This window comes from Bos indicus x Bos taurus, chromosome 10, assembly GCF_003369695.1.
Source record: "Bos indicus x Bos taurus breed Angus x Brahman F1 hybrid chromosome 10, Bos_hybrid_MaternalHap_v2.0, whole genome shotgun sequence".
Taxonomy (NCBI): domain Eukaryota; kingdom Metazoa; phylum Chordata; class Mammalia; order Artiodactyla; family Bovidae; genus Bos; species Bos indicus x Bos taurus.
Genome location: NC_040085.1, coordinates 24,271,123 through 24,299,004, shown reverse-complemented (window position 1 = coordinate 24,299,004; position 27,882 = coordinate 24,271,123). Strand labels below are relative to the sequence as shown.

At 35.1% G+C, this 27,882-nt stretch overlaps 1 protein-coding gene across 1 annotated transcript in view; it reads left to right on the top strand.

Moving 5' to 3' along the window:
* Positions 1-27,882, top strand: part of AQR (aquarius intron-binding spliceosomal factor) — an 86,930-nt gene that overhangs the window by 32,335 nt on the left and 26,713 nt on the right. The window contains exons 14-26 of the mRNA XM_027553475.1: positions 308-410; positions 2,946-3,066; positions 4,896-5,037; positions 8,176-8,354; positions 11,300-11,467; positions 12,548-12,717; positions 13,782-14,023; positions 15,951-16,097; positions 16,845-16,914; positions 19,199-19,309; positions 21,954-22,063; positions 24,463-24,598; positions 26,681-26,890. Coding sequence (XP_027409276.1) covers positions 308-410; positions 2,946-3,066; positions 4,896-5,037; positions 8,176-8,354; positions 11,300-11,467; positions 12,548-12,717; positions 13,782-14,023; positions 15,951-16,097; positions 16,845-16,914; positions 19,199-19,309; positions 21,954-22,063; positions 24,463-24,598; positions 26,681-26,890 — 1,909 coding nt within the window. The remainder of the gene's footprint in view (positions 1-307; positions 411-2,945; positions 3,067-4,895; positions 5,038-8,175; positions 8,355-11,299; positions 11,468-12,547; positions 12,718-13,781; positions 14,024-15,950; positions 16,098-16,844; positions 16,915-19,198; positions 19,310-21,953; positions 22,064-24,462; positions 24,599-26,680; positions 26,891-27,882) is intronic.

Sequence of the window (27,882 nt, the reverse complement as noted above, 5' to 3'; positions counted from 1 at the left end):
CACCGTCACATTTGCACTGTCACTATACATGTAAAGACAGTGAGAAAAAGCCCGAATAATGTCTTGGTATTGATATGAAAAAATGTCCTTGAAACCTCCCTGAAAAGATCTAGGGACTATGAGAGGTTTGCAGAAGACTTTGAGAAGTCTGTATTAGAGGTTTAATATTCATATATGATTTCATATATTTGTTGCTGTGTCATAGGATTATATTTTCTAGGTAAAACTTTTCAAGCAGCCTGTAAAATTACTTTTCAAAAGTGAAGTTATAAGACAATATTCTGATCTCAATATTTTTATTCTGCAGTTCCAATACCCTCCACCAGGTGGCATCATACCTCTGCTTGTTACCAACCCTTCCTAAAACTGAAGACACGACTTTCGATAAAGGGTTTCTTCTAGAATTGTTGGTAAATATTAGTGTTCCTTGAATTATGCGTGTTTTTCCTACCTTTTTGAATCATTCTTAAAGATGTAGGTTGGTAGAGATTTTTTTTCTGGGCTAAAAAATTGGTTGATTCTTTTACCTGGTTTGGATGATATCAGCATTTGACTTTGTCAGATTTCTTTTTCATCTCTTAGATTACTTTTTTCAAGTCTCTTACCTCTTAAAACTGATTTCTGGTGTGGATTCATTCCATGCAGACATTTATGAGCAACATCTATGTCAAGCACTGGATTAAAGACCTTGGGGATACAGAGATGACCGACAGCATTTCTGCCTTTAAGTGATCACAGTTTACATTTACACAAACACACATACATGGATAATATATGTATTCATATCATTTATCTGTTTATTTTTAACATTATTACTTAAATATAGCACCTCAAATATTAAACCATACCTTTATCACTAGAGAATTCATGAATGTTTAGAAATAGAGAAAATTATCACTTCCTCAGTCATTTTGGGAAATGAGTATTAGTTTGAGCATTAACGCAAGCCTTTTGTAAAGTTTTATTTTTTTTAGTGCAGTTTTAGATTCATAGCAAACTTGAGGGAAATGGATATACCTTATGTTTTAAACTTCCATGAAATATTTCCTAAAGAGGATGATTATTTAACTGTACCCTACCATGAGGATCTAGGCTGTTTGCAGTGTTCACCCTTACAAATAATGATGCAGTCTTGATATAGGCCCCTTTGTGCTCAGATGTGGGCCTTTAGGAGAGGTGCCTAGAAGTGAAATTATTTGACTGAAGCATGTGCTTATTTAAAAGATAAAAGATGTAGTCTAACTGTCCTTCAGAAGCTGTGTGTTCCCATCAACAGTGTGTCAGAGTCTGTCTCCTTAAGCTCTTTTCAGCATTGGACATTATGAGTTGCCCAGTTTTGCCAGTCTCATGCATCAGTAATGCCTAAAGCGGCTCCTGAATGGAGTCTCATGGTTTTTGTTTTTTATTTTTAAAAAGCTTATTTTAATTCTCTGTTTCCTGATTACTATAAGAATGAGTTGTCTTTTGTATGTTTCAAACATATTTTTATACCTATATAAACTTTCACTGCATGGAGGTGTGTTGTATATATCTTTTTTTATACATAATAATAGGCAAATGGTTTTGAGATATATTTCAAGCTAATATAAGGTTTAAAACACAGTTCCTTACTGTAAAGAGGAAGATGATATGCTTGGTTTTGGGTAGTAACAGGAAACTATTGGTAGCAGGTGTTTTAAGCCTGGTGACAGGTGTTTAATGCCATTTGGAGAGAAATTCTTGGGAAGGGTTTTAAATTAACCAAGTATGGAAACTACTTTTTATCCATATACTCACTTGGATGAATTGTGTGTCTTGGGTCACTTCTTTGCCTGCCTTCTTACAAATCACTTTTCATTGTCTCTGACTGGAAGTGCTTTCTAAAAATTCCTTGTCCTATTTTCTGACAATGTAAAATCTTCTCTGGTAAGTCAGGTTTTGGAGATTAATAATAAATCCTTACTATAGAAAGAAATGAAGATTTTTCCAGGAACCTTTCTAATGGAAAATAGGTTTGAGTATAAAATTGATCCTGTCTATGCCTTTTAGGGTCTTACAGCTAAAATTTCATCCTTAAAATGTAAATAGTTATGTGAAAAGAAAACAGTTTTAAAAATTTATAGTGCGATATCATTATCTTTCATTTTCTCCCTCTCTTAAAAGATTTTCACAGGCTTTGAATTCTACTAATAGCCAACCAAATTATGATTAAAAAGTTAGAATATGCATATTCTTTACATGATAGTACAGTGTCTTCTTTTCTAAAACAATACTATCTTTACTGAAAAGAATGTGACACATTTTTCAAATATTATTTTAGTATCTCTTAACTAGGTAACACATTTATTTCTATATTTGAGATAGATCTCTAAAATATTAACAGTGGAGGGGTACATAGAGATCATTAAGTCCAGCTCTCTCATTCTCATTTTACAAAGACTACTGAAGCCAAGTTATTACTAAACTTACCCAGATTGTTTAACCAGTTAGTACAAGAATGAAAACCATAACTAGGACTTAGGGCCCCCATTTTGTTCTTCCATTAATGAGTGCCGTGTGCTATAGCATTATCTTTTTTAAGGTCTCGGCATGTGCCGAGCTCTCTGACACTATTTTACAGGATTCCATTTCATTTTTATAGGAAACCTAAGAGGGGAGTTAATCTGTTTTACTGAAAAGGAAATTAAAATCAGGGAGTTTGCAGTAACTTGCCCAGCATCCACAGAGCCCGTAAGTAGAGGTGCTGGGAGTTAAACTCAGATCTGCCAAATTCCAAAGTTCATCACAATCAGTACCTCTTTCGTATTTGATTTATGGAGAACGTGGAAAAAGGAAAAAGCATCTCTTGTTAAGTTTTATGAAAAATATGAAATGTCTCATTCCATACTTCATGGAGAATTTTTTAATAAGTTATTTTGATTAAAGAAAGATGTTTCTGACTTTCTTCCTAAACTTGTTTCTTTTAGGTGTCTCGTCATGAGCGTCGAATTTCTCAGATTCAGCAGTTGAACCAGATGCCTTTGTATCCAACTGAGAAGATCATATGGGATGAAAATATTGTCCCAACTGAATACTATTCTGGGGAAGGTATGGTAATGAAGTACAGCATTCAGATGTAACATGAAAGTTAGTGTAGAAGTCATCATATCTACCTGAACATACTTCTATTTGCTATCTCAGTCAGTTCAGTTCAGTCTCTCAGTTGAGTCCGACTCTTCGCTACCCCATGGACTGCAGCACTCCAGGCCTCCCTGTCCATTGCCATCTCCCAGAGTTTACTCAAATGCATGTCCATTGAGTCGGTGATGCCATCCAACCATCTCATCCTCTGTCGTCCCCTTCTCCTGCCTTCAATTTTTCCCAGCATCAGGGTCTTTTCAAATGAGTCAGTTCTTCACATTAGATGACCAAAGTATTGGAGTTTCAGCTTCAGCATCAGTCCTTCCAATGAATATTCAGGACTGATTTCCTTTAGGATGGACTGGTTGGAACTCCTTGCAGTCCAAGGGACCCTCAAGAGTCTTATCCAACACCACAGTTCAAAAGCATCAACTCTTTGGTGCTCTGCTTTCTTTATAGTCCAACTCTCACATCCATACAAGACTACTGGAAAAACCATAGCTTTGACTAGACAGCCCTTTATTGGCAAAGTAATGTCTCTGCATTTTAATATGCTGTCTTGGTTGGTCATAATTTTTTTTCCAAAGAACAAGCATCTTTTAATTTCGGGGCTGCAGTCACCATCTGGAGTGATTTTGGAGCTCAAAAGAATAAAGTCTGTCACTGTTTCCATTGTTTCCCCAGCTATTTGCCATAAAGTGACAGAACCAGATGCCATGATCTTCGTTTTCTGAATGTTGAGTTTTAAGCCAACTTTTTGACTCTCCTCTTTCACTTTCATCAAGAGGTTCTTTAGTACTTTTTCGCTTTCTGCCATAAGGGTGGTGTCATCTACATATCTGAGGTTATTGATATGTCTCCCAGCAATCTTGATTCCAACTTGTGCTTCATCCAGCCCAGCATTTCTCATGATGTACTCTTCATACATTAGGGTAATTTTCTGGTACCCTCAAGTGCAACTGTAGAAGCTAGAAACTATTCAGTGTTTTGAATGCTTAGCATTAAGAATTTATTAAACTTAAGCATTCCCTAATGAATAGTGGTATGTGTGTGTGTGTGTGTGTGTGTGTGTGTGTGCATCATGCTGTATAAAATGTGCCCATAAAGCTGTGTTTTAAGGAGACCGAATAATGCTATAAGTGTAACTTTAGTTATGTCACTGTAAATGTATTTTGGGGTTCTTTTTTGACCTTTTGATGTAAGTGCTGAGTGCTTGGTTATTTATTATCCAAGGTAAATAGTGTTACATGAGGGTAATGGAAAAAATTGTATTCATTAATATTGTCAGAGAAGGAAAGGAATTCCAGGAATAACATAAAGTCAGTGCCTTATCCTTAAAGTCTATCAGAAAGGCAAAGGTTCAGAACACAGTGGTGATCACTGAAGATAGAGTTGTGTAATATAATATGCTAATTCAGTTTCCTTGGTAAATTTGGTCATGGGCTGTGTTTATGGTAGCATTATTTCCTTTGAGATTTGCCAAATGTAAATTAGGTGGTAAGGAAAGAATTTTTTAGACCACTTGTGTCAGTTCTTTTAAGTATCTTTAAACACTGTTTAGAAGTACTGTTTGCATATGAGTCAGAGATGTACAGACTACATATATTAATGAAATTCATCCTTATTCCCAATCTTAATATATGGCATTCATTAACTTGGTTTCAGTTTCTGATGGAAACAAAAATAAGACCTTTTCAAATATGCTCTATTTTAAATATTATTAAATTTGTTAAGAACCTAATTTAATAGTGTTAAAAAAAAGAAAAATTCAATATGTATGTTATTTTCCTTTTCAGGTTGTCTTGCTCTTCCCAAGTTGAATTTGCAGTTTTTGACCCTTCACGATTACCTCCTAAGGAACTTCAATCTCTTCCGCTTAGAATCAACTTATGAAATTAGGCAAGACATCGAGGATAGTGTCAGCAGAATGAAGCCATGGTTAGTAAATTGGTTCCACTTGCAACAAAGAGATGCAAACAGTGGCTGACATACTTCTGTCAGAAACCTCACACATGTATTTGGAAATAATACATCTGGTGAAGATGCACTTTAAAATATGAAATATTTATTCTTTGAGAAATTATTTAATGTGAATTAGATATATCCAAAATACTAAAATAGAAAATATGTTTCTGGGTACTTGGGAGTGAGACTGAGGGAAAGGGAGGAGAGATCACTGCTCTGGGAGGTGGGGTGGGAGTGGGAGTAAGTCAGGCGATAGTAAAAGGGTAAAGAGGGGAGGGGACGGGCTGGCCAGCAGGCGTGTACTAGGCAGGGCAGTTTAAGTCCTGGAAGAAGCTTATGATAAAGGGGTATTCTGTTACCCCAACTGCTCTTGCGGCTGTCACCACTAGTCTCGGTCAGCCTCTCTAAAGGACCTGGCAGGAGATGAGGGGCATAGCTGAACATTGCACAGAGCAGACTGTTGGAAAATCTTCCCTGGCCCTCCCTCCATAGGTTGCCTTGAAGAGACGGAATCGTCAGCCCTCACTTTTAGGGCCTGTTGAGTAGGTTCCATTATTTGAGGAACTTTTCTGGCCCAAACTCAACTTTCCACCTGCTGGCTTACATCTGGAACTCCTTTAGCTAGGAAAAGCCTTTCATTCTGTTATAGGCAGTTCTGCATTATAAGATTTGTGATGGTTAGTTTTGCTTTTCAGACATGACTGACTTTGGGTAAATGCCCTTCATTCACTGTTTCATTTGAAGTATGAAATTGTTACCGGCAATAAGTTACATATCACAAATGACTGAAAACGAGTAAAAGAATTCTATAAAATGAATTTTTCATCACATGAGTGTCATCCCATGCAGACATATATATATATAATTATACTGCATTCTTTGTGAAAAGCTTAATGTGTTTTAAATGTGAACTGATTCAGGTATCTTCCAGGCTTCTCTCCTGACTAATTACAGAGAGCTGCATGGACACTGTGATTATGATCCTTTTTTTTTCATTTCCATATTTTATTTCATACACAGTTCTATTTTTTAATTAATCATTATGTGGAAAGTTATTCTGGGTGAGATTGTAAAACACAGCATAAAGTATTTTTGACTTAATAATCAGTTGAGTCAGTGGGCAGGCCAGCACTGTGAGATTTGTATACTCTCTGGCTGATCATCTCTGCCCACAGCTTTGCTGAAATCACTGCCCATTGTTTGGACCCCGGGGGAGTGCTTGATCAGAAAGCTGCCTTACAATTTATGGTTACCTTACACTTATATGTTCAGATTCTGGACCAAATTTTGATCATTTTGCAAAGTAGGGACTTTATAGCTAGCAGTTCATCAAGTAGAATGCACTTATACTTAAATGCCAAATAAAGCAATAAATACTTACAGTTCTTATGGTTTATTAATAAAGTAATTTTTTTAGCTTACATTATTTTCTATGAGTAGAACATATGTCTTTTTGGAGATAACTTCTGATAATAAGTTTTTCTAAATTTTGAAAATTTTATTTTTCTGCCCATCATTGAAAACTGTTAAAAATAATGAGATCTAAAAGGGTGGGTCTTCTTTCTGTTTCATGTCTTGAAGGAGGAAAAGTAGTAGAGGCATTGTTACTCATTACACAGTTCTAATCATACTTTCAGGCTATGAGCAGTATAAGAGGATGTGCTTATGAGGGTCAGAAATCTATACTTTTAATACCTCGTGTTGCAGGTAGATTTTATAAAGAGGGAAGGAATTGGAGAGAGTAGACTAGTGGTTGCTTAGGAGTAGGAACAGGATTGACTAAAGTGGATGAGGGGGATCTTTTAAAGCATGATGAAAATATTCTGTAATTGGATTGTGGTGATGAATGAACAACTTTATAAATCTACTGAAAATTACGGAATTACACATTTACAATGAATGAATTTTATGGTCTATCAACTATATTAAAGTTGTAAAGAATGGAGAAGGTGATAGAAAATTATTACAGAAGCTTTTATGCTCAAGGTAATGCCTTTTTAAGGGGCTTCCTTGGTGGCTCAGATGGTAAAGAATCTGCTTGAAATGCAGGAGACCCAGGTTCAGTTCCTGAGTCTGGAAGATCCCCTGGAGAAGGGAATGGCAGTCCACTCCGATATTCTTGCCTAGAGAATTCCACAGACAGGAGCCTGGAGGGCGAGTCCATGAGATCGCCAAGTCGAACATGCCTGAACAACTAACACACACACACACACATTGCCTTTTAGAAACTGTTTCAGTACTAACCAAGTCTTTGGAATAGCAAACTTTATTTTTAATTAGTTTCACTCTTTAATGTCATGTAGTTTTACAATTTTTTGTTATTTACAAAAGCCTTAGGATATTGATTTTCTTTATCTTGGTAAGCATGTGATTTTAGGTAGTACTTTCCAATATTGGAGTGTTGCTGCAGTTTTTAATATTACACATTTCCCAAATACGCTATTTAATGTAAAAGCTAAAGCACTAGTATAAGAAGCAATAATGAGTATTTGCATGTTAGTGGTTCTCGTTATTAGACCTACCTTGATTACTCCCATTCATGGCAATATCTTTTCAATATCTTAAATATTGTCCCCTAAAGAAAGCATTTGCGTAGATATCATTTGCTTATCTTTAGTTTTTTTAAGTCTAATTTGTTCTAAAACATTTTTGAAACAACTTTTAGAAATATTCCCTGATGGCTCAGATGGTAAAGAATCTGCCTGCAGTGCAGGAGACCTGGGTTTAATCCCTGGATCAGGAAGATCGCTTAGAGAAGGAAATGGCTACCCATTTCAGTACTCTTGCCTGGAGAATTCCACGGACAGAGGAGCCTGGCAGACTACAGTCCATAGGCTCACAAAGAGTTGGATACAACTGAGCAACTATCTGAAGAGGGAGAAAGGGCAAAAATATAAAACTGAATGCTGGATAATTTTATTCTTTGACAAAATGGCTCAGCTCTTACATATATAAATTATATGTTTTTCTTTAGTTTAGGAATAAGATTTCCATATTATTGTTAGGACTTAAATACTAGCTAAACATGTGTATTTAGTTACCAGTTTAACTTGTCTAAAAGTTGAGCAAAGTTATGTTTTGTGTGAGTAATCGTCTGCTCCTGCTCTTTAGGCAATCAGAGTATGGCGGTGTGGTGTTTGGTGGTTGGGCACGAATGGCCCAACCCATTGTGGCATTCACCGTGGTTGAAGTTGCCAAACCCAACATAGGTGAGAACTGGCCAACCCGAGTCCGTGCGGACGTTACCATCAATCTGAACGTCAGAGATCACATCAAAGATGAGTGGGAAGGTAATTTTGTATTTCAAGAAGTGGTTACCTTTTGTCTTTTACTTTACAGACTTTTGCTTACAGCATTAACAAAAACACATATACTAAATATTGCCCTTTTAAGTGTACTAAATTTTATCTTTAAAAAGTTTGGCTTAAAAAATGACAATTGATTTATAATTATTAAGAGTAAAAACCAAGGATCATACAGAATAATAATTAAATACCTTAATACTTTACTAAAAAGCATAAAATAGCATGTATATCAGAGTGTTTTTAAAATTGCAGTTGGCAGAGCTGAGAGGAGAGCATTTTACATGTTAAAATGTGTCAGAAATGGCTCGTAAATGGATTTAAATTGGCACTTTTCTCTTCCCAGCTGCCTATGACAGCTCTTACTACCTTGTTAGGAGAAACGGGCGCTGGCGGGCTTTATTTCCTTCTACCTTTGTGGCGTGCCAGAAGGAAGGCATGGTCCCTTAACGGATCAGTTTTCAGAAATTACTGCTCTCAATATAGCTGTTTATAACCTCAGGGACTGTATGATACATTCGTTAAATAATTTTGAAGGAATCCAGTAACAAAGCTGGCCAGATGTTTAACAAATGGCCACTGTAGTGGGTAGCGTTTGTGACAGATTGTTTTTACGACTCCTGTATCCCTTAAAACTGTTCCAGTCTGGCATATTATACGTCTAAAATAATGTATACTTTCGTTATTGCTGAATTGTGAGAGAGGCATTCAGTTGCTGAGGAAGGTCTTAACGTTGACTGCTCCTTAGAGCTTGAGGAGGTATTAAGTAAATACTGTTTTACATAGTGGGTAATGAACTGAAGTAACTTATTGGCCACCCCTAGAAGTTCTAGTGATGCCTGGAAATAAAACTTGGGGAGAAGCAAAGACCCTTTGTAGAGATACATAGACAAGCTGTCTTTATGATGTTAAGGGGGGAAAGAGGTTCTTTACCCCAAACCCCTTGGGAACTCCTTACTTCCATTACTTTGGAGACAGCTAATCAGAAGCCCATCAAGTCATCTTATTTTTTTATTTTAATGGACCTCTGGCAGATGAGAAATACAATGGATAAATTTTGATGGGCAAGATAGGAAACAATAGGGTATTGTGGGATGAGAGATTTATTTGGGGCAGTGGTCCCCAGTCTTTTTGACACCAGAGACAGGTTTCGTGGAAGACAGTTTTCCATGAATGGGAGTAGGGGAATGGTTTTGGGATGATTCAAATGCACAACATTTATTGTGTACTTTATTTCTATTATTATTACACTCTGATATATAGTGAAATAATTATATGACTCAGCATAATGCAGAATCAGATCATCAGGCATTAGATTGTCATAAGGAGCATGCACCATAGTGAGGTTCACGCTCCTACGAGAGTCTAATGCTGATCTGGCAGGAGGCGCAGCTCAGGTGGTATGTGTCTGTGGCCTGGAAGTTGGGACCCAGTCAGGGGCATGGTGGGTAGAAGAGTATTTTCTGGGAAGCCAGAGCCAAAATGCAGGCCCTTTATTGGTTCCAGATAGAGCAACAAGATAAAAAATGAGAGAGAAGTTCTATAAACAGTAATGAGCATTGTCCTGTAAAAAACAAAAGTTTTGCGGAAATGAAACTAAATACTATAAAAGATCGTTGTCTCTTCAAGAAAGTATGAAGCTCAAGTCATTATCTTCTCCATTACCCCATTTAAAATTATAGAAACAGAATTAATGAAACTGAAATATCTAGAAGACAGAGCCAGGATGGAGTAAATGCAAATGGTTGAAAGAGTTGAGATTATTGTAATACAAGTATTTTTAATGTGGACTGAGACATCCCACAGTATCCCTCTGTGATGCCAAAAAGTGACATTGGTAGGGACAAAATTACTTCTCAGGCCCAATTCTTTGACTGTAAGACTTGGAGGTTTCAATGAGTTGTGTGCATCAGAAGCTATATAGGCAGTGCCACTCACATAGTAGATCATTTCCCCTTCATTTTCATTGTTCTCCTGCTTTATTGCCTAGAATTTGTTGGGAAATAAGCAATCAAATCATTATTATGAGTCAGTTATTATTTCTAGCACACTTGAACCATATTCCATATTGAAACCACCAGAATGGTGCTAATACTAGCCACACTCACATTTACTGATTTGATTGAGTTGTTTATCTTGTTACCAAGGTTATAAGTAAGCAAAATGTTCAAATTTGCATTCATACTATACAATAACTAACCAAAAATGAATGAGAAAAAATGATGTATAACATTACATGCTGTGTGGTCTAAATAAAAATCCCTCATCTTCCAGTATGTCTGCTTTTAATAGAGCTGGGAATCTTATTTAATCCACTATTTGAGCTAATGAATGGGAAACTACGGACTTTGGCACAAGTATCCTGTTTCTTGACATTTGCTTATGAAAATTTCAGTATTTGCCAACTGAAGCAACGTCTATTTGGCTGTCTCCTCAAGATGCTGTCTGTAAACAACGTTTTCGTGCCTTGATGAATTATTCTAGAGTTGACCTGTTCTGGTGAAATGCAGTTAGGCTATTGTTGAAATGACACTGATGGATAGTTTAAACTGATGTTAGAAACCTGCTAAATATGATACAGATGCCAGCCATATTTTTGGTTACTTATTAAGAATGTTAAAAATAAGAAAGATGACAAGCATCTAATTTTGGAGTTGTAACATGATCTAGAGGATTTATTCAGTAATGTATATATGGCATAAATTTCCTTATTTGAATATAAAGAGAAATTTTTAATTATTGCTTCAAACATTGAGTATTAAAGGTATAGGAAATCTATAATTGTATTACAAAGTAAATATAATCATTGATCATCTCTGATGTTTTAAATATTTTTTATATCTTTTCCAAAGATAAAAGGAAGAGAATTTACCAATGGAAGACAGAAAGCAGCAGCATTCTAATAAGTGAAAATGTGTTTTATGTTTTACTAGGCCTTCGGAAGCATGATGTATGCTTTTTAATTACTGTGCGTCCCACAAAACCTTATGGTACCAAGTTTGACCGAAGAAGACCTTTTATTGAGCAGGTTGGCCTAGTTTATGTCAGAGGCTGTGAAATCCAGGGCATGCTAGATGATAAAGGGCGTGTCATTGAAGACGGTATGATGATCTTTATTTTTGAAAGACTGTGTACATAATGAAAAATTTCTTTGCCTTTTTGTGTACTAGGTAATGTTTTAGTTGTTTTATATACTAAATCAGCACAAAGGATTATATATATAGAAGTGTGTAGGGTACCTACCACCCAGTTTTAGAGATAAATAATGTGGTTTCTGGACTTCTGTATTATATTTTGGACAGGCTCTTTTGAAATTGCCTATATTTAAAACTCTTCCTTTTATGATACTTTATTGCTTTTAAAAACATCTTAATACCTCCTACAGTTGTTCCCTGATATATCTTCCTAATTTCTCCTTTTTAAGTTTCACTGATCTGATTCATGATAGCAGTGGCTCATAAATGGAAACCAAACTCCTGTGATTTAAAATGCATGGTGGTATCTATGATGTCATATAACTGGCGTAGGGAAGGGATGGTCAGCTATTAATGTTTGATGGGTGGGGCCAGGAATGTTAAGTACCTCAGCAGAACTGTCTTCTAAAAGGATTTATCTTGCCCAAGATGCCAGCATAACCCTATTTAGAAGCATCTCCTTGGGGCTTCCTTGGTGGCCTGCAGGGGAGAAAACCCAGGTTCAATCACTGGGTCAGGGAGATCCCCTGGAGAAGGAAATGGCAACCCACTCCCGTATTCTTGCCTGCAAGAGGAGCTTCGTGGGCTACAGTCCATGGGGTCGCAAGACGAGTTGGACACAACTGAACAACTAACATAGCACACACACACAGAAGGAGCTATGAGTAACTGACACAAGTAAAGCTCTTTGATTTGTAAGGCGCCTCTTCCAGTTGAGGGCGTACACAAATAACTGCAGTTCATGGCATTATACCATAAACATCACACGATTGTTCTGGGAAGAAATAGTAACAATTTAGAGAAGGGAGAAAATCTTTTCAGCTTGGAATTGGAAATGGATGAGTGAAAGTCATTCTAGTTGGAGGAATGGCTTGCAGTTAAGTCTGAATAGTTTACTCATCATTTCTAGAAAGGGAATACTGCTAACTTACTTTGATATTTGAAACATATATATTTCATTTAACAAACTTTAAAAAAAATGTCTAGGACCTGAACCCAGACCCAGTCTTAGAGGAGAATCAAGGACTTTTAGAGTGTTTTTGGATCCAAATCAGTATCAACAAGATATGACCAATACTATACAAAATGGAGCAGAAGATGTGTATGAAACTTTCAATGTAATAATGAGAAGAAAACCAAAGGAAAATAACTTTAAGGTAATTTCTGGGCTATACAATTAAAAGTACTGTATCTTCATTTGAATAACTTTTAAGGCATAACTACATAGATACTAGGTTTAAAAAGATTTAAAATAGTGATCACTGCTTTTGTTTTGATTTTAAACAAATCTCTTAAATTCTTAACTTATAGATTAAATATAAAATATATTTATTTGCTAAATCTTACTTTGTCTTTTGATGAGACTAAGAGAATTTTAGGTTTAAAGATTAGTTCAAGAAAATAAGATAAGTGTGATTAACATACACTATCTTGTTATTTCATTATCTTGTTGGATGTATAGCATTTATAATATAAAAATGCCTGATTTTGTTATTCTTTGAAATTAATTGCCTAACCTGATTTTCGTATGTTGCATAGATCACTTTGTTGAAATAATTATTGGAAAGTCTTAAGAATCTGCCTTGGCTTCTAGTAATTACTTTTGACAATGTATATATTAACTATTATGGGGACCTCTTATTGTAGTCCTAATTCTTTCATTCTGAAATTTAGACATTTCATTTTTATCATTGTTCATTTATTTTAATTTCTTATCTCTAGCAGTGCTAATTTTAGTATTTCTAAATTGTGGTGTGTTTCACAATCAAGGCATACATTAATGTGCTTCTGGTTGTATATGTCTCAGTAATGAGGAACTATGGGCTATAAGGTGGAGGAAACTGCAATAATTTCTAAGAGGAAACATTTTTTTCAAGGGTTTGTTCTGTAATGTTTTCTTGCTATTGTGTAGACCTGATCAGATTTTCATCCTACTCAACAGAAGTCAAGTGGTAAACTCATCTATGACATTCTGTCTAAATGATCTCCTAATGGATAAACTGTTCTTGCTAAGTTTGGTCTTTTGTTTAACTCAGTGTATGGTATCAGCTGGAAATATAGCTGTTGATTCAGTCTAGCCAAGCACCTGTCAGCAGAAAATAGCTTCTTGCCTTGAAACACTTGGGAATTCTGGATTAGTGCAGCCAGCTCTACATTCCACTGAAGTGCAAATGTTTGAGATGTCTTCCTTACAATTCAGTTTTTGTCGTCTTACTGACAGGCTGTGCTGGAAACTATCCGGAACCTGATGAATACTGATTGTGTGGTACCTGACTGGCTGCATGACATCATTTTAGGTTATGGGGATCCAAGTAGTGCACATTATTCCAAAATGCCCAATCAGATTGCCACCCTTGATTTCAATGATACATTTCTCTCCATTGAACACTTAAAAGCCAGCTTTCCTGGTCATAATGTTAAAGTAACTGTGGATGACCCAGCTCTACAGATACCCCCTTTCAGGTAAAGTCAAAACTGGATATACTCCTTTCCAAGCTTTCTGTAGTCATTCTGAATGAGGCCATCAGGACTGTAGCTAAAGTAAGTTTTAAGTATCATATCTAGATTTTGTTTGGGTAGTTTTCACCTTCCCCATAAAATCACTGGGATAAATTTATTTTATTAGACTCTATTTCTAATTCTTTGTGTAGTAGCTATTTTAAGACCACAGTAAAAGTAGCCTTTGTCTTACAAGGAATCAGTTTGAAGAGTATTATATAGATATATTTGTGGCCTTTGACTGAAGAAATAAGTCCTAATTAATATAAAGAGCCACGTGATTTTGAACTCTTGCTTTTTAGGGAAAAATTCTTCTTTTAACCCTATTTGCTTTCACAATTTTAAATATTAATAATATTGTTATACTCAAAATTAAAGGAGCTTTGGATTAGTTTTAGTAAAAAAAAGGAACAGAGTACCTGAAGTACTGAATGCTTCGTGAATTCCATCATATGAATTAGTGGCAAAGCACTAGGTAAACTTGGGATGTTAGCAAAGGATTTAATTACTTTCTTAGTTGCAAATTAGAACATATAGCTTTTAATTAACCATTAAATATAAATATAATAATTATACATATTAAAAACATGTACCCTTTTTAATTCTCAAACCTAGTCTTCCTCCATACGTCTCTTATCTTGTTAATGGCAAAATCAACTGAAATCTCAGCATTATTTTTTAACCTTTCTATTCCCATCACTCCTGCTGTGTCTTACAGATTCTGCCTTAAGGATACATTTTTTTTTTCAAATGTCAGTCCTGATGGCTCCCTCTCTAAACCCTCAGCACTTTCAGTCTTTGTAATGGTAGTGTCTTTCCTGCCCCTTGTCTCCTTTCTTAAATCCATTACATGATGCCTACTGCTAGAGTCATTCCACTGTCTGATGAAAACTGACCTGTTAGTTTCTTTGGTTCTTAGCTTTTTTTTTAATCTGTTTTTTTTTTTCAGAATGTGAACAAAGACTGGAAAAAGTACAAATAGAGAATTAACTTTTTAGTTTAATCTTAAGAGTTTTCATTGACTCTCCACCAGGTACCTATGGGGAGTTGCTTCCTGGGGTATCCCTGACCCCAGGCTAAGAACTTCTGCCTTAAAGGCTTGATATTCCAGAGGTGTCATAACCAGGTGCCAGTCTAGCCTCTCTAGTTTTCTCTACTGTATCCTAAACTTCTCTAGAACTGGCTGTTTGTTTCTTCCTGGAATGTCTTTTGAAATTCATTTTAGATACTATCTTTCCCATAAAGCCTTTTCTGATTAAATGAAGGACAATGTGTAAAGCACTTTACAGTGAATATGCTGTAAGTATGTAAATTGTCTTTTGTAAACATTATGCTAAGTGAAAGAAGCTAGACAGAAGAGAACAAATACTATATGATTCAGTTTACACAAAATGACCAGAATAGTCTGATATAAAAACAGAAAGTAGACTGATTGCCAGAGGCTAGGTTTGAGTTGGAATACGGAGCGACTGCTTGATTGACATGGAGTTTCCTTTGGAGTGATGAAAATATTCTGGCTTTAGAGTAGTGATGACTATACAACCTTGTGAATGTACTAAAACCGATTGAATTGAACCTTTTAAAATGGTGACTTTTATAGGAATATTATCCCAGTTAAAAAAAAGTTATTTCCCATAGGAAAAAAAATTAGATAAATGTTTCTTCTTTGATTCTCCCTTAATCAGGTGGCCTTTTTCTTAATCTAAATACCTGTAACCACATTTCAGTGCTTTTAAATCTACTTTTTTGAAATTTATATGCAGAGAGTAAATTCCTTTAAACCATAAATGATTCTTGCTCATTATTGTCCTCTGTACAATGTCATGCATGAGACAGTTACTTGGCAAATTATTGTTAATTGTGAAAATAAACAAAGGTTTTGGTCTTGTAGGATAACTTTTCCAGTAAGAAGTGGAAAGGGGAAGAAGCGGAAAGATGTAGACGGGGAAGATGAAGACACTGAGGAGGCAAAAACTTTAATTGTCGAACCTCATGTTATTCCTAATAGAGGTCCTTATCCTTACAACCAACCCAAACGGTAATTTCACTGCCTCTGCTAATTCTAGTAATAGATAATAGTTTGCTATTTCACATGGGTTAGTAATATTTAAAAGTTTTTCTGATTCTTTGAAAATTTTAAGAAACTTCTGTTTCCGGACCCTCTTTACTTTTCTTCTGTTAGTTGACTCAATAGTTCAGACATTTTTGACCATTCTGTAATATTTCAAAAAGAAACATTTTCAGGTGCTATGAACAAGAAATGTTAGCATCTGCCTGAGTGTGACCCAGGTTCTCACTTCACGACCATGTCGTGCATTTAGCAGCTACCCTGGTGCATGTGTGCCATGAGTAATAACGTGGCACTGTGTTTGGTGTTAGATGGGGAACCAGTACTTTGACACTCCAGTTAAGATCTGGGCTAACCATATTGAAAAATATCTGTCGTCTTTTCTTTCCACAAGATTGATTCAGTTTTAATTGGTCTGTGGAGGGGCAGAGGTAAAGAAAGTCATTCAGAAAGACTGGGTCAGTCACGTGATCTGCTGTGCAGCATTGTGCTTATAGTTAACAATACTGTTCTGTGCATTTAAAATTTGTTAAGAGTATGTCTTTATGTACTTTTTGCTGCACACGCACAGCACAGAAAGGGCTCGGGTGGGAGGAGAAGAGATTGGGAGACCAGGGACAAATACAGAGCACATGTCCAGACCTCTCCTTGTCTAAATTCTTATTAACATCATCCATCTTCATGTTTAACCAATTTCTTATCCACTCTCATTTGCAGTAATACAATTCAGTTCACTCATACACAGATAGAGGCCATCCGTGCTGGAATGCAGCCTGGGCTAACTATGGTAAGAGAATTACTGTTCTACTAGTTCTTAAATGGATTCAGACTAGAAGTAAGCATCAGATTTTCAGACTATATTCCATTTTTAAGCACAGAAACCCAATTGAATTAAGTATTTATAAGTAATTGTGGCATCTTATGTCATTGGACACTACTCATTTCAATGTTCATAAAAAATGTTACATTAGAACTGAGCTATGGCCATTTGTTTATGTACTACCTATAGCCTTTTTATGCTGCCACAATGCATAAAGGGTTTATTTGCTGGCTCTTTGCAGAAAAGTTCTGTTGACACTGATTTAGAAGTGTGTTTAATTTCTAGGTATTGGGAGGTTTTCTTGTTGTCTTCCAGTTACTGGTTTCCTGGTCTATATCCATTATGGTCAGAGAGCATATTGAATACTTTCTGTAATTTTCATTTTTTTAATTTAGTAAGGTTTGTTTTATGGCCCAGAACATGATCTGTTGGTGACTATTCCATGTGCACTTGAATATGTGCTCTGTTGTCTTGAGTGGAGTGTCCTCTGTATGCCATTTGGTTGTTGCTGCTGCTCAGTACTCCTGAAGTCTCCAACTGCAGTTGTGAATTTGCTTCTCCTTTGAGTTCTGTCAGTTTTTGCTTCATGTGTTTTAAAGCTTTATGGAGATGTATGTACCCTTTCAGGGTCGTTGTGTCTTATTGGTTAATCGATGCTTCTGTCATGTATAATGTCTGTCTTCATCACTGGTAACTTTCTTTGCTCTAAAGCCTACTTTGATATTAATATAGCCAATGCAACTTTCTTTGATTAGTGTTTACATGACAAATCTTTTACTGTCCTTTCACTTCTAACCTACCTGTTATATTTAAAGTGAGTTTCTTGTAGACAGCATATGTATGGGCATTTCATTTTCCCTCTATTCTGAAGTCTCTGCTTTCAATTGGTGTGTTCAGTCCATTTACATTTAATGTTCTTATTGATGTGTTTGGATTTAAGCCTCCTGTTTTATTATTTCTTTTTTATGATTGTTCCCTTTTTGTGTGCTCCTATTTCCCTTTTCCTGCCCTTTTCTGAGTTATTTCAGTAGTTTTAAGTGTTTCATTTCTACTTATCTATTTTGTTTATATCTCTTGTATAATTTTTCTTGATGGCTACTCTAGAGAATTATAATATACATATATGTTTTCACAGCCTACTTAGAATCAATATTTTGTCTCTTAAATTGAATGGAGGATCCTTGCTTCCGTGTAAGTCCCTTTACCTTCCCATTTTATGTTGTAGTTGCCATATATTTTACCTGTAAATCCATTGAAAATACTATCACACAATATTAAAATTTTTTATTACAGACATCAAACATATTTTAAAGAACTCCAGAGGAGAATAGTCTATTACATTTACCATTTATCCTTTATTCCTGATATCTTAAGTATCCTCTGGTATCATTTCCTTTTTTTTTTTTTTTTTTTGCTGTGCAGCATGTGGGATCTTACTTCCCTGACCAGGGATTGAACCCAGGCTCCCAGTAGTAGAAACGCAGAGTCCTAAACACTGGACCACCATGGAATTCCCTGGTGTCGTTTCCCTTGTCTGAAGAATTTCTTTTACCAATTTGAAGAACAGATCAGCTAACAATGAATTACCTTTGTATTCCTTCATCTAAGAGTATCTCTAATTCATTTTCGTTCTTTAAAATATTTTTCACTGGACATAGAATTTTCATTGATAGTTTTCTCTCTTTAGCCCTTTAAAAATGTGATTCCACTTCCTTTTGGTTTCCATGGTACTGATGAGAAGTGCACAGTTATCTGAAATGTCTTTTTGCTATATGTAATATATCATTTTTCTCTAGTTACTATTAAGATTATTTTTGTCTTTAGATTCCAACCATTTAATTATTATATGTCTGGTCTTAGATTTCTTTGGTATTATTCTGTTTATGCTTCAGTGAGCTTCTTGAATCTGTTGATTTATGTCTTTTGCCAGATTTGAGAAATTTCCAGCCATTATTTCTTTAAATACTTTTCTACACTGTATACTTTTCCCCCTCTCTAGAACTTCAAGGATATCAGACCTTTTAATATTGCCCCATAGATTCATGAAGGCATGAATCTTTTTTTCTGCTTTTTATTCAGGATGGCTGATTTCTATTGATTCATCTTCAAGTGCACTAACTCTTACCTTCTCCGTGTTGCATTGAATTTACCCAGCAAATTTTTTAACTTGTTTCATCTTTCAGGTTTAAAATGTTCTTTTTCTAACATTGTGGTAATTCAGTAGTTTGCTATGTGTTCATCTGCTTTTTAGGTTGTGGGCCCACCAGGTACAGGAAAAACAGATGTGGCAGTTCAAATTATATCCAACATCTACCACAATTTCCCAGAGCAGAGGACTCTGATTGTTACTCATTCCAATCAGGTAAGAAAAAGGGAATGTGTGTGTACATGTGTGCTCATGTGTGCACATGCTAGTATGAAGTGGATGTGCATGTATGGAACAGGAGATGCATGGAAGCACAGTGTAGATTTCTGCGTATATGATAACCTGATTATGGGCACACAGCATACCAGCAAAGGCTGATGGCCATAGTGTTTGTTGTTGAATTAATCTTGGATTATCACTGATTATGACCAGACCGTTCTAATAGAGGCAGTCCACATGTGGAAAAGCTGAGAGGAATATTTGGATACGTGGAAATTGACTTTTTCCCCCCATCTTCCATTCTTAGCTAGACCTTTTTCTTTAAAAGCGTTACCCCTTGCTAGTAGTATTTTTCTGCTACTAGAATGGATATTCCTAAAAGACTGAACCTGTATCATACTGACCCTGGGTTGAATTTTAAGTTCCTATGAAGTATACATATGAATATGTGTATTACATGGGTGGACTGTTTGAGGTTGCTGGTCCAATACATAAAGCGTGTATAAATAGCTGGGGCTTCCTTGTGGCTCAGATGGTAAAGAATCTGAGCTGGTAAAGAATTTGCCTGCAATGTGGGAGACCCAGGTTCAATCTCTGGGTCAGGAAGATCCCCTGGAGAAAGGAATGGCAACCCACTCCGGTATGCTTGCCTGGAGAATCCCACGGACAGACAAGCCTGGCAGGCTACTGTCCATGGAGTCGCAGAGTTGGACACGACTGAGCAACTGACACTTTATAAATAACTAAAACAAGAAAAACAAACTCCTTTCTTGTAAATAATGGATGAAAAATGATCTTTATATGTGTGCCAGGGTATTTATTCTAAAGCTGTCATAGAAATAAGGAAGAACAAGTAATATTTATTAATTCTCATGTAAATGTGACAGGCAGCTCTCAGAATCTTCTGAAACATGTTGTGAAACTTGCACAGTAGTCTGTGCCAAAGGTACTTGTTTTCTCTGAATACATATTAAAAATAGTGCTTTCGGTTCACTAGTTTTTTTTTTTTTTTAAACTGGTCTGTGAAGAAGCACTGGGTTTTTAGAATGCTCAATGTTATTTATTCTGTTATTCATCAACTTTTAATCCCAGAATGTTAAAACTATTAACTGTCCATCCAATTCATTCACTCTGTTTTCTTATCTTTAATGTTTGTAAGTAACTGGCATGGTATACTAAAATTGTGCAGGGGAGAGGATAATTGAGACTTTATCTTGATAAAAGAAGCAAACTGTGTATTTTTTCTTTCTTCTGTTTAATGAAATTTAGTCTGTAATAATTTTACCTATTTTCAACTTCTTAGAATGAGTAAGATATTATTCGTGTATTGTTTTAACACACTGGTTTTTTTTTTTTAAAAAACAAATTTTGTCATAACTCGATAATGACTTTCTGTAGTATCCTCTACTTATGACTGACTTGTGTAGCACTGTTTTAGAGATGATGTTATTTTGCAAAAATAGCCAAAGATGTCTTTGATCCTCTGATAATCAAATCATCCTCTTTAATACAAATTGTTTATTTTTCAGAGTTTGTATACCAGATCTTGGTTTGAATATGTGATTCAAGCCATTCTCCAACATCACTTTAATTCATGATGAAATCTTACAGTTTTTTCTGAGATTGCCATGTGCGAGTATTTTTTGCCCTCTAAATCTATGTGGTTCATAAGTTTAGATAGGGAAGGTTTAAATAGTGAGTAATGCCATGTGGTCTGATCTATTGTATCTCAAGTTTTAGATGGAGAATATTAAGAGTTTGGATAGTGTGAATTATTTTTTCAGAAAATTTTGTTTTATCTCATCAGTTTCTGAGCTCTAATTGCTAGAATTTTGGTAGTAAAAGATGGCTGGATACTTTATAGCTTGGATGTTTACAAGACTGGCTATTGACTTCATGGTCAGGGCTAGACTAGTGGTAAATTCAGAGAAATATTTGAATGGGGGCTGATTTTTAAATGTCATTTTTATTAGTGTATCTTTAAATGCAATGAAATGTTTGCCTTTCTACAAAACCTTGTGACTATGGATGTTCAGATATTAAGTGCTAGGATTTCAGGAAGCCCCAAAGATGAACATTTCATGGGTAAATGTCTTTCATCAGAACAGTTTACAATTAGTGCTCTGCTCCTTATTGTGTCAAGAGCTGATTTAGACTCTCAGCCTAAGATCTGAGTGCTGCACTTTGGGTTCCTCTCCGAGGTCCTCTTGATGCCTTCTACCAGCACACCTCCTGGGAGGCCTTCTCCAGCCACAAAACCCTTCCAGTTTTCTGCAGCTCATAGAAATTTTGTTGAGTAAAGTGAAATTTGATGTGATTGTTAATTATTTTAGTAATTATTACTACTTGAGGGAAATAGAAACTGAGCCAGAGCCTATGTTTTCATAAATTATCAGAGATGTAATAGACAGATGACTTTTTATGATTTCCAGTTATTATTTGACTACACATACATATACTGCATTATCACAAATCAATAAAAACACTATTTCGTTTAAATTATAAATGACCTAATATGTTTCCTTCTGATCTCACTGGGCAATACTCATTCATTTCTACCCTTGTGATCATTAGTTTTTGTTACTTTTAAAGGAGCCTACTGATTCTTTAAAACTCACTCGTTCTTTTTTTTGTTCTTCAGGCCCTGAACCAGTTGTTTGAGAAAATCATGGCTTTAGACATTGACGAGCGCCACCTCCTGCGTCTTGGTCATGGAGAAGAAGAGCTGGAGACAGAGAAAGATTTCAGCAGGTGAGCAAACAGGGATGAGTTTTGAAATAGTATACGAAGAATTTTTAACCTTCTCCTCTTTTTCTTTAATAAAGAAAAAAACAACAGGAAAGAGAGCAGTGAATAATCCAACTGAATTCTGAAGGGTTTTAGCATAACCTACATAGGTATACTAGGTTGACCCCAAAGTCTGGTCATGATTTCCCTCTGCTCGAGTTCTACATGTTTATGTCATTTTTCCCCTCAAACACATGGTTATTTCAGAACAAGAGTTATCTTGTTCATCTTTTTTAAATTGCAGATTTCCATTTGCTTTCTGTTTACTAAAGTCAACATTGCCAAACCCAAACTATACAACTTTACACAATTGCTTTTTACATTTCATCTAGACATTTAATTTCATTTAATCTGGGCCCAATTAGGTAGATTCAGTTAACAAAATGCAATTGGAGATTAGTAATTGTATAAACTTTGGGGTTGCAAGTATTATTTCAGGAATTTATTGCCAGTTTAGCTGGACTTTATGTTAATATGACATAAAGTGACTAAAATTTTACAAGTCAGATTTCTTCTGCTATTAGTATTTTGGTTTTTCCTTCAAAGTTGCTGTATAAAAAACAGCTCGTTTCATTTATAATTAAACTAGTTTTTAAAGCTTGATTTCTGACATAGACATAATTAACAGCTGTACATAATTAATACAGCCTTTGACTATTGAACATTACTTTTGTAATCATTACTAAATTGATTATAGACATCAAAAGAACTTAAAAGAGTATTAAATTACTACGTTGCATTTATTTAGAGTTCTTATATTAAAGAGCTCACCAAATATTTTTTAGCTTCTAAAAAGTCAGAGGGCAAGATCAACACACCTTAAGTTACTTAGGGCTCTGGATTCTTAATTTTTGAACAGCTGGTAATGCTTCTGAATTCTTCCCATGGGTATTTCTTCTTGTTGAACCTAACTTATTAAGTGGACTCAACTCTAAAAATCTGCTAATCCAGATTTCAGTGAATGTATTCAGGCTGATGAAATGCTAAGTACTGTAACTATAAGTGTATTGCAATATAATTTATAGTTTTTAGAGAATATTGCAATAGAAAAGAAGTAGAATTTTTAAAGTGATTTCTGGTACTACCAATTTTCTTGGGGAAAAACTCTTTTTGCTTTCTGATGGGTAAGTCAAGCTCCAGGCCTTATTAGTAATGTGTGTGTTTATTTGATTGTGCAATTATTTCATTTTTCTCTTTGTCATAATTAAAAAGATGAGGGAATAACCAATTGATGGAGCATAACACGTAGTCAGAGCATGCTCATTCATCAGTTAAGTTTGCCATCTTACATGGGCATGGTTCATGGCACCCCAAAGTGGTTACAGTGATAATGTCAGAGATCACAGAACACAGATAACAAACATAATAATAATGAAAATGTTTGAAATAGTTCAAGAATCTCCAAAATTTGATACAGACAGCAAATGCTGTTGGAGAAAAATGACAGTGGTAGACTTGTTAAATGCAGTGTTGGCACAAACCTTCAATTTGTAAAAAATGCAGTATCTGCAAAGTACAGTAAAGTGAAGCCCAATAAAATGAAGTATTCCTGTACATTGCTTTCCCGTTTTAAAATTAATTGAGACTTTTTAATATAGTTTTAGATTTACAGAATACTTGAGCAAATGTTACATAGGATTCCATTGTATACTGCTGCTGCTGCTGCTTTTTGGTGGTGAGAAATTGTAGCAGGCGCTTTGTTATGGTGGGAAGAATTTGCACAGGCTTTGGGATCCAGTTCTGGTTCCCCTTTTTTTCCTTAACTACCTAGCTTTGGGCCAGGTACTCTCCAAATTTCAGTTTTCTTACACATTCAGCAAATATTTATGAACCTATTTGGTCCAGATGCCAAGCTGTGTTCAATGCCAAAGAATAAGCAAATAAATTTTGAAATTACATTTCAAAAGTTTTAGAGCTAACCTCCTTTTATGATAGTGGTATTCAGAGTAGCCAGTTTGTAAACTATATTCTGGTTTGTTATGAGATGAACTAGCACTTGAATGTACTATGGTGTTTTCTTCTTTGCAACGGTCTTTTTATGAAGAAAAAAGAAAAGATAGCTGAACTAAAGGTGTTTAATAATATAGTTAATTTTCCTTTCTCACAGACCACCAACACATTTGCACAACATCCTTGATCCAGCAGTAGATTTTAAGTAGCTTTGGTACAAAATAACTAAAGAAATACCACTTGAGTTATTTTATACCAATGCTACCTAGTAAATGTAAGCTATGTTTTCTACCTTTTATTTTCTTTGCCCATTTATTATTTCTGTTATGATTTTCTTAAATATTTTGCTGACAGTTTCCTTGAAAGTGTCTTCATAATATAATTTTGCTTTTTTACTTAATTGAAATTTTTAGGTATGGAAGAGTTAATTATGTCCTAGCTCGAAGAATAGAACTTTTAGAAGAAGTCAAACGATTGCAGAAGAGTCTAGGGGTTCCAGGAGATGCTTCATACACTTGTGAAACTGCGGGCTATTTCTTCTTGTATCAGGTATAAGAGATTAAAGATATTTAAATCATACCTTATTGGAATATACTCTTTATTTAGAAACTGGGACGGGTTCTGGAGATCCTTTCTTGAAAATTATTTTTTCGAGTAGATTAAAATATATGCTGTTGCCAAAGCTATATTTGTGGATGTTAAATGTTTTGTCTCCTATTGTCTTCAATTTTCTTTGCTAAATAACTTGATGACTCATTCAGTGAAAGGCCAGTGTTGCTACTTTTAAATTTTTTTCTTGTCCTTTTTTGTTATTGACAAAGTTTCTAGTCTCTCTTTTTTATTTTTTCATTTTTTTTTCATTACTATAGAAATATAACTAAATAGTCTAGCTACCCAGTGGTAACAGATGCAGTTTTTAACTTACTTTTAATATGCATATTAATCAAGGAATAAAGAAAAGCATATTTTCTGTTTAAATTTCCAAAAATACATTTTGTTATAGAATTGATTTCAAAGTAGGAGTTTAAGTTAAAAATTCTTTGACTTCAATTTGGAGGTATGTTTTTGCTTTTGTTAGAGTTAATTTTGGGAGTGTGAAAATTAATGAGAAATAGACAGCCAAATAAAATGAATAAACATAAAATTTTAATACTTACTTGGTTTACTAGTAATTTTAAATGGACTGAACATAAAATAATGAAGATTTTTGTAACTCTATTTGTTCTCTTTGTACTAATGCTATTTGCATATTTTAGGTATAAATCACAGTGTTGAAATTTTTAAATGTATATGAAAAAAAGTTTATGCTCATTATAAGCTGATAAACCAGTTGAGTTCATTCAAAATGAGTATATTTCATGGTTCCTATGGAACACGGGACAGATACATGGTATTGCAAAGTTATCTTCATTTTGGCCTCTTCAGAACTTTGGATAATGGAGTAATGATCATGCTTAGGTGCGTGTTTGTCACAAGATAAAAATCACCAGGCTCTCAGTGAAAACTACTTTTAAGAGTAGTAGAAATGACAGAAATTATTGAGGCCTAACTAATAAATTTGAGAAATATGAACTGGAGGCCTCACAGTGTACATCAACAATTTTCAACACACAATAATCACATTAGGAAAATCGTTGAAAAGGAAAATTCTCAAGCTCTGTCCACAGAGACTTTCTTTTAATACAGTGTGATATCCAGGAATCTACATTTTTATTTAGCTTCTCAGACATTCTGCCTAAGGACCACAGTTTGACAAACACTGAAGTAATAACGGAAAAACTGAGAGAATTACAAAAATTAAGTAGGAACTGAATGGGGTCATAGGTAACATTTACACCAGCATATATTTAAACTATCTATACCCGAAAAGTCATAAAATGAGCTTTCAAATACATAGGCAGCTTAACCAGAAGTTTTTTATATGTATACTAAAGAGAATTCAAAAAATTTTGAAGATCTAGGAGAAGAGTTGACAAGTGCTAAATTGATTAAAAAGCTACTAGAGCTGGACTTAACCATATATGGAAAGAAACTGAGATAGTGAAAAAATAAGCAATTTCTTTGTTCAAAGAGGGCTTTTTGGATCATCGATCATAAACTGTTTTGAATATGCATGGGAAGTCTGAAACATCTGAGATAAAAAGTCCCATGAGATGATTCTAGGGTTCTTTCCCATCTGTACATGTTTTAAGGGTTTTTTACCCTACAGTCTTGAAGTTTACTTTTATAAAAGAAGAGCAGTTTGTCAGTGACTTGGATAAGAAATAGTCTGGTTGGGTCAAAGATTGCTTTTCTTTTCCTTTTCCTACTGGACCTCCAGAGAAGACCAGACTAAGCGAATTTTTGTTATTTTATTATTTAAAACGTTGTTGTTTAGTCACTCAGTCATTTGGACACCAACTCTTTGCAATCCCATGGACGGTAGCCTACCAGGCTCCTCTGTCCATGGGATTTTCCAGGCAAGAATACTGGAGTGGGTTGTCATTTCCTTCTCCAAGGGATCCTCCCAATTTAGGGATCAATCCAAGTCTCGTGCACTGGCAGGCAGATTCTCTCCCACTGAGCCACTAGGGAAGTCCATCTAAAACATAAGGGCTGGCCAATTTAACCTCAGGTCTCTTTTTCTTACAGGTAATGTCTCGTTGGGAAGAGTATATCAGCAAAGTGAAAAACAAAAGTAACACAATGCCAGATATTACTGAAGTCTCCGCTTTCTTCCCTTTTCATGAGTACTTTGCAAATGCCCCTCAACCCATTTTTAAAGGCCGATCTTATGAAGAAGACATGGAAATTGCTGAAGGCTGTTTCAGGCATATTAAGAAAATCTTTACTCAGCTTGAGGTAAGGATTCTCAAGTTCTTTTTACTTTCTTTTAAAGGTGTTAAGGTTAGCTGGTTTTCTTTTTTTTTTAAGTAAGTAGATTATTCAAATCTAGCAAACAAGATTATTACTTTTAAGTGGAATTATTAGAAGCATGTTGAAGAAATAAGTAAAAATTATGGTATGAATTGAATCTCCCTTTTTTTTTTTTCCTGGTTTGAAAGTATTCATATTTAAGAAAGGAATGCTTTTTTTAAGGAGATTTGACAGTAGTTCCTTGATTGGGAATTTGGCCATTCTAAATTCTTTATGCTTTTGACTAGTGGGCAAAAAGTGAGGTTGCTGTATTATCCAAGATGTTCCTGATTATTAAGGTGAAATAAGAATCACGGCTATACACAGGGGACAGAGAAAAATGTTTGGGACCCAGGGCCCTGGGATGCTTCCTAGTTTTCTCATTCCTTATTGGAAACATCCCCGGAAGACTGTAAAAGCAATACTATAAAAGGACCACATTTCAGACTCACGTTCCTCTCAGTTAGAAGGTTTAGGATTACTTCAGATTAAAAGGGCAAAGATCATCTCTTCTTAAAAGTCTTTGTACCTTTTAGATATGATTTTATCCCTACTTCCTACAACGATATCTGGCAGATAGTAAATATTCAGTAAACATTGACACATGGTGTGAGTAGGTGGATAGAAATGGATGAATGGTTAGTACAGAATAATAAATATATAATTATATACATATGTAGTATGATAATGATAAATAAAATTGTAAAACCTGGAAAACTGTGTTGTGGTATGCTTATGATTACATAAATAGAATATAAAAGGATAAAAACATATAATTTATAATAATAGCTGTCCGGGGAGAGAGTGGGAAGAAGGAAATATAGGGTACCTCCACCTGTGCCTGTGATGCTTTATTTAAAAATAAATAAACCAAAACAAATGTTTAAAAGTCTGACATAAGTGTGACATAATGTTCAGACTTGATAAAACTTGATATT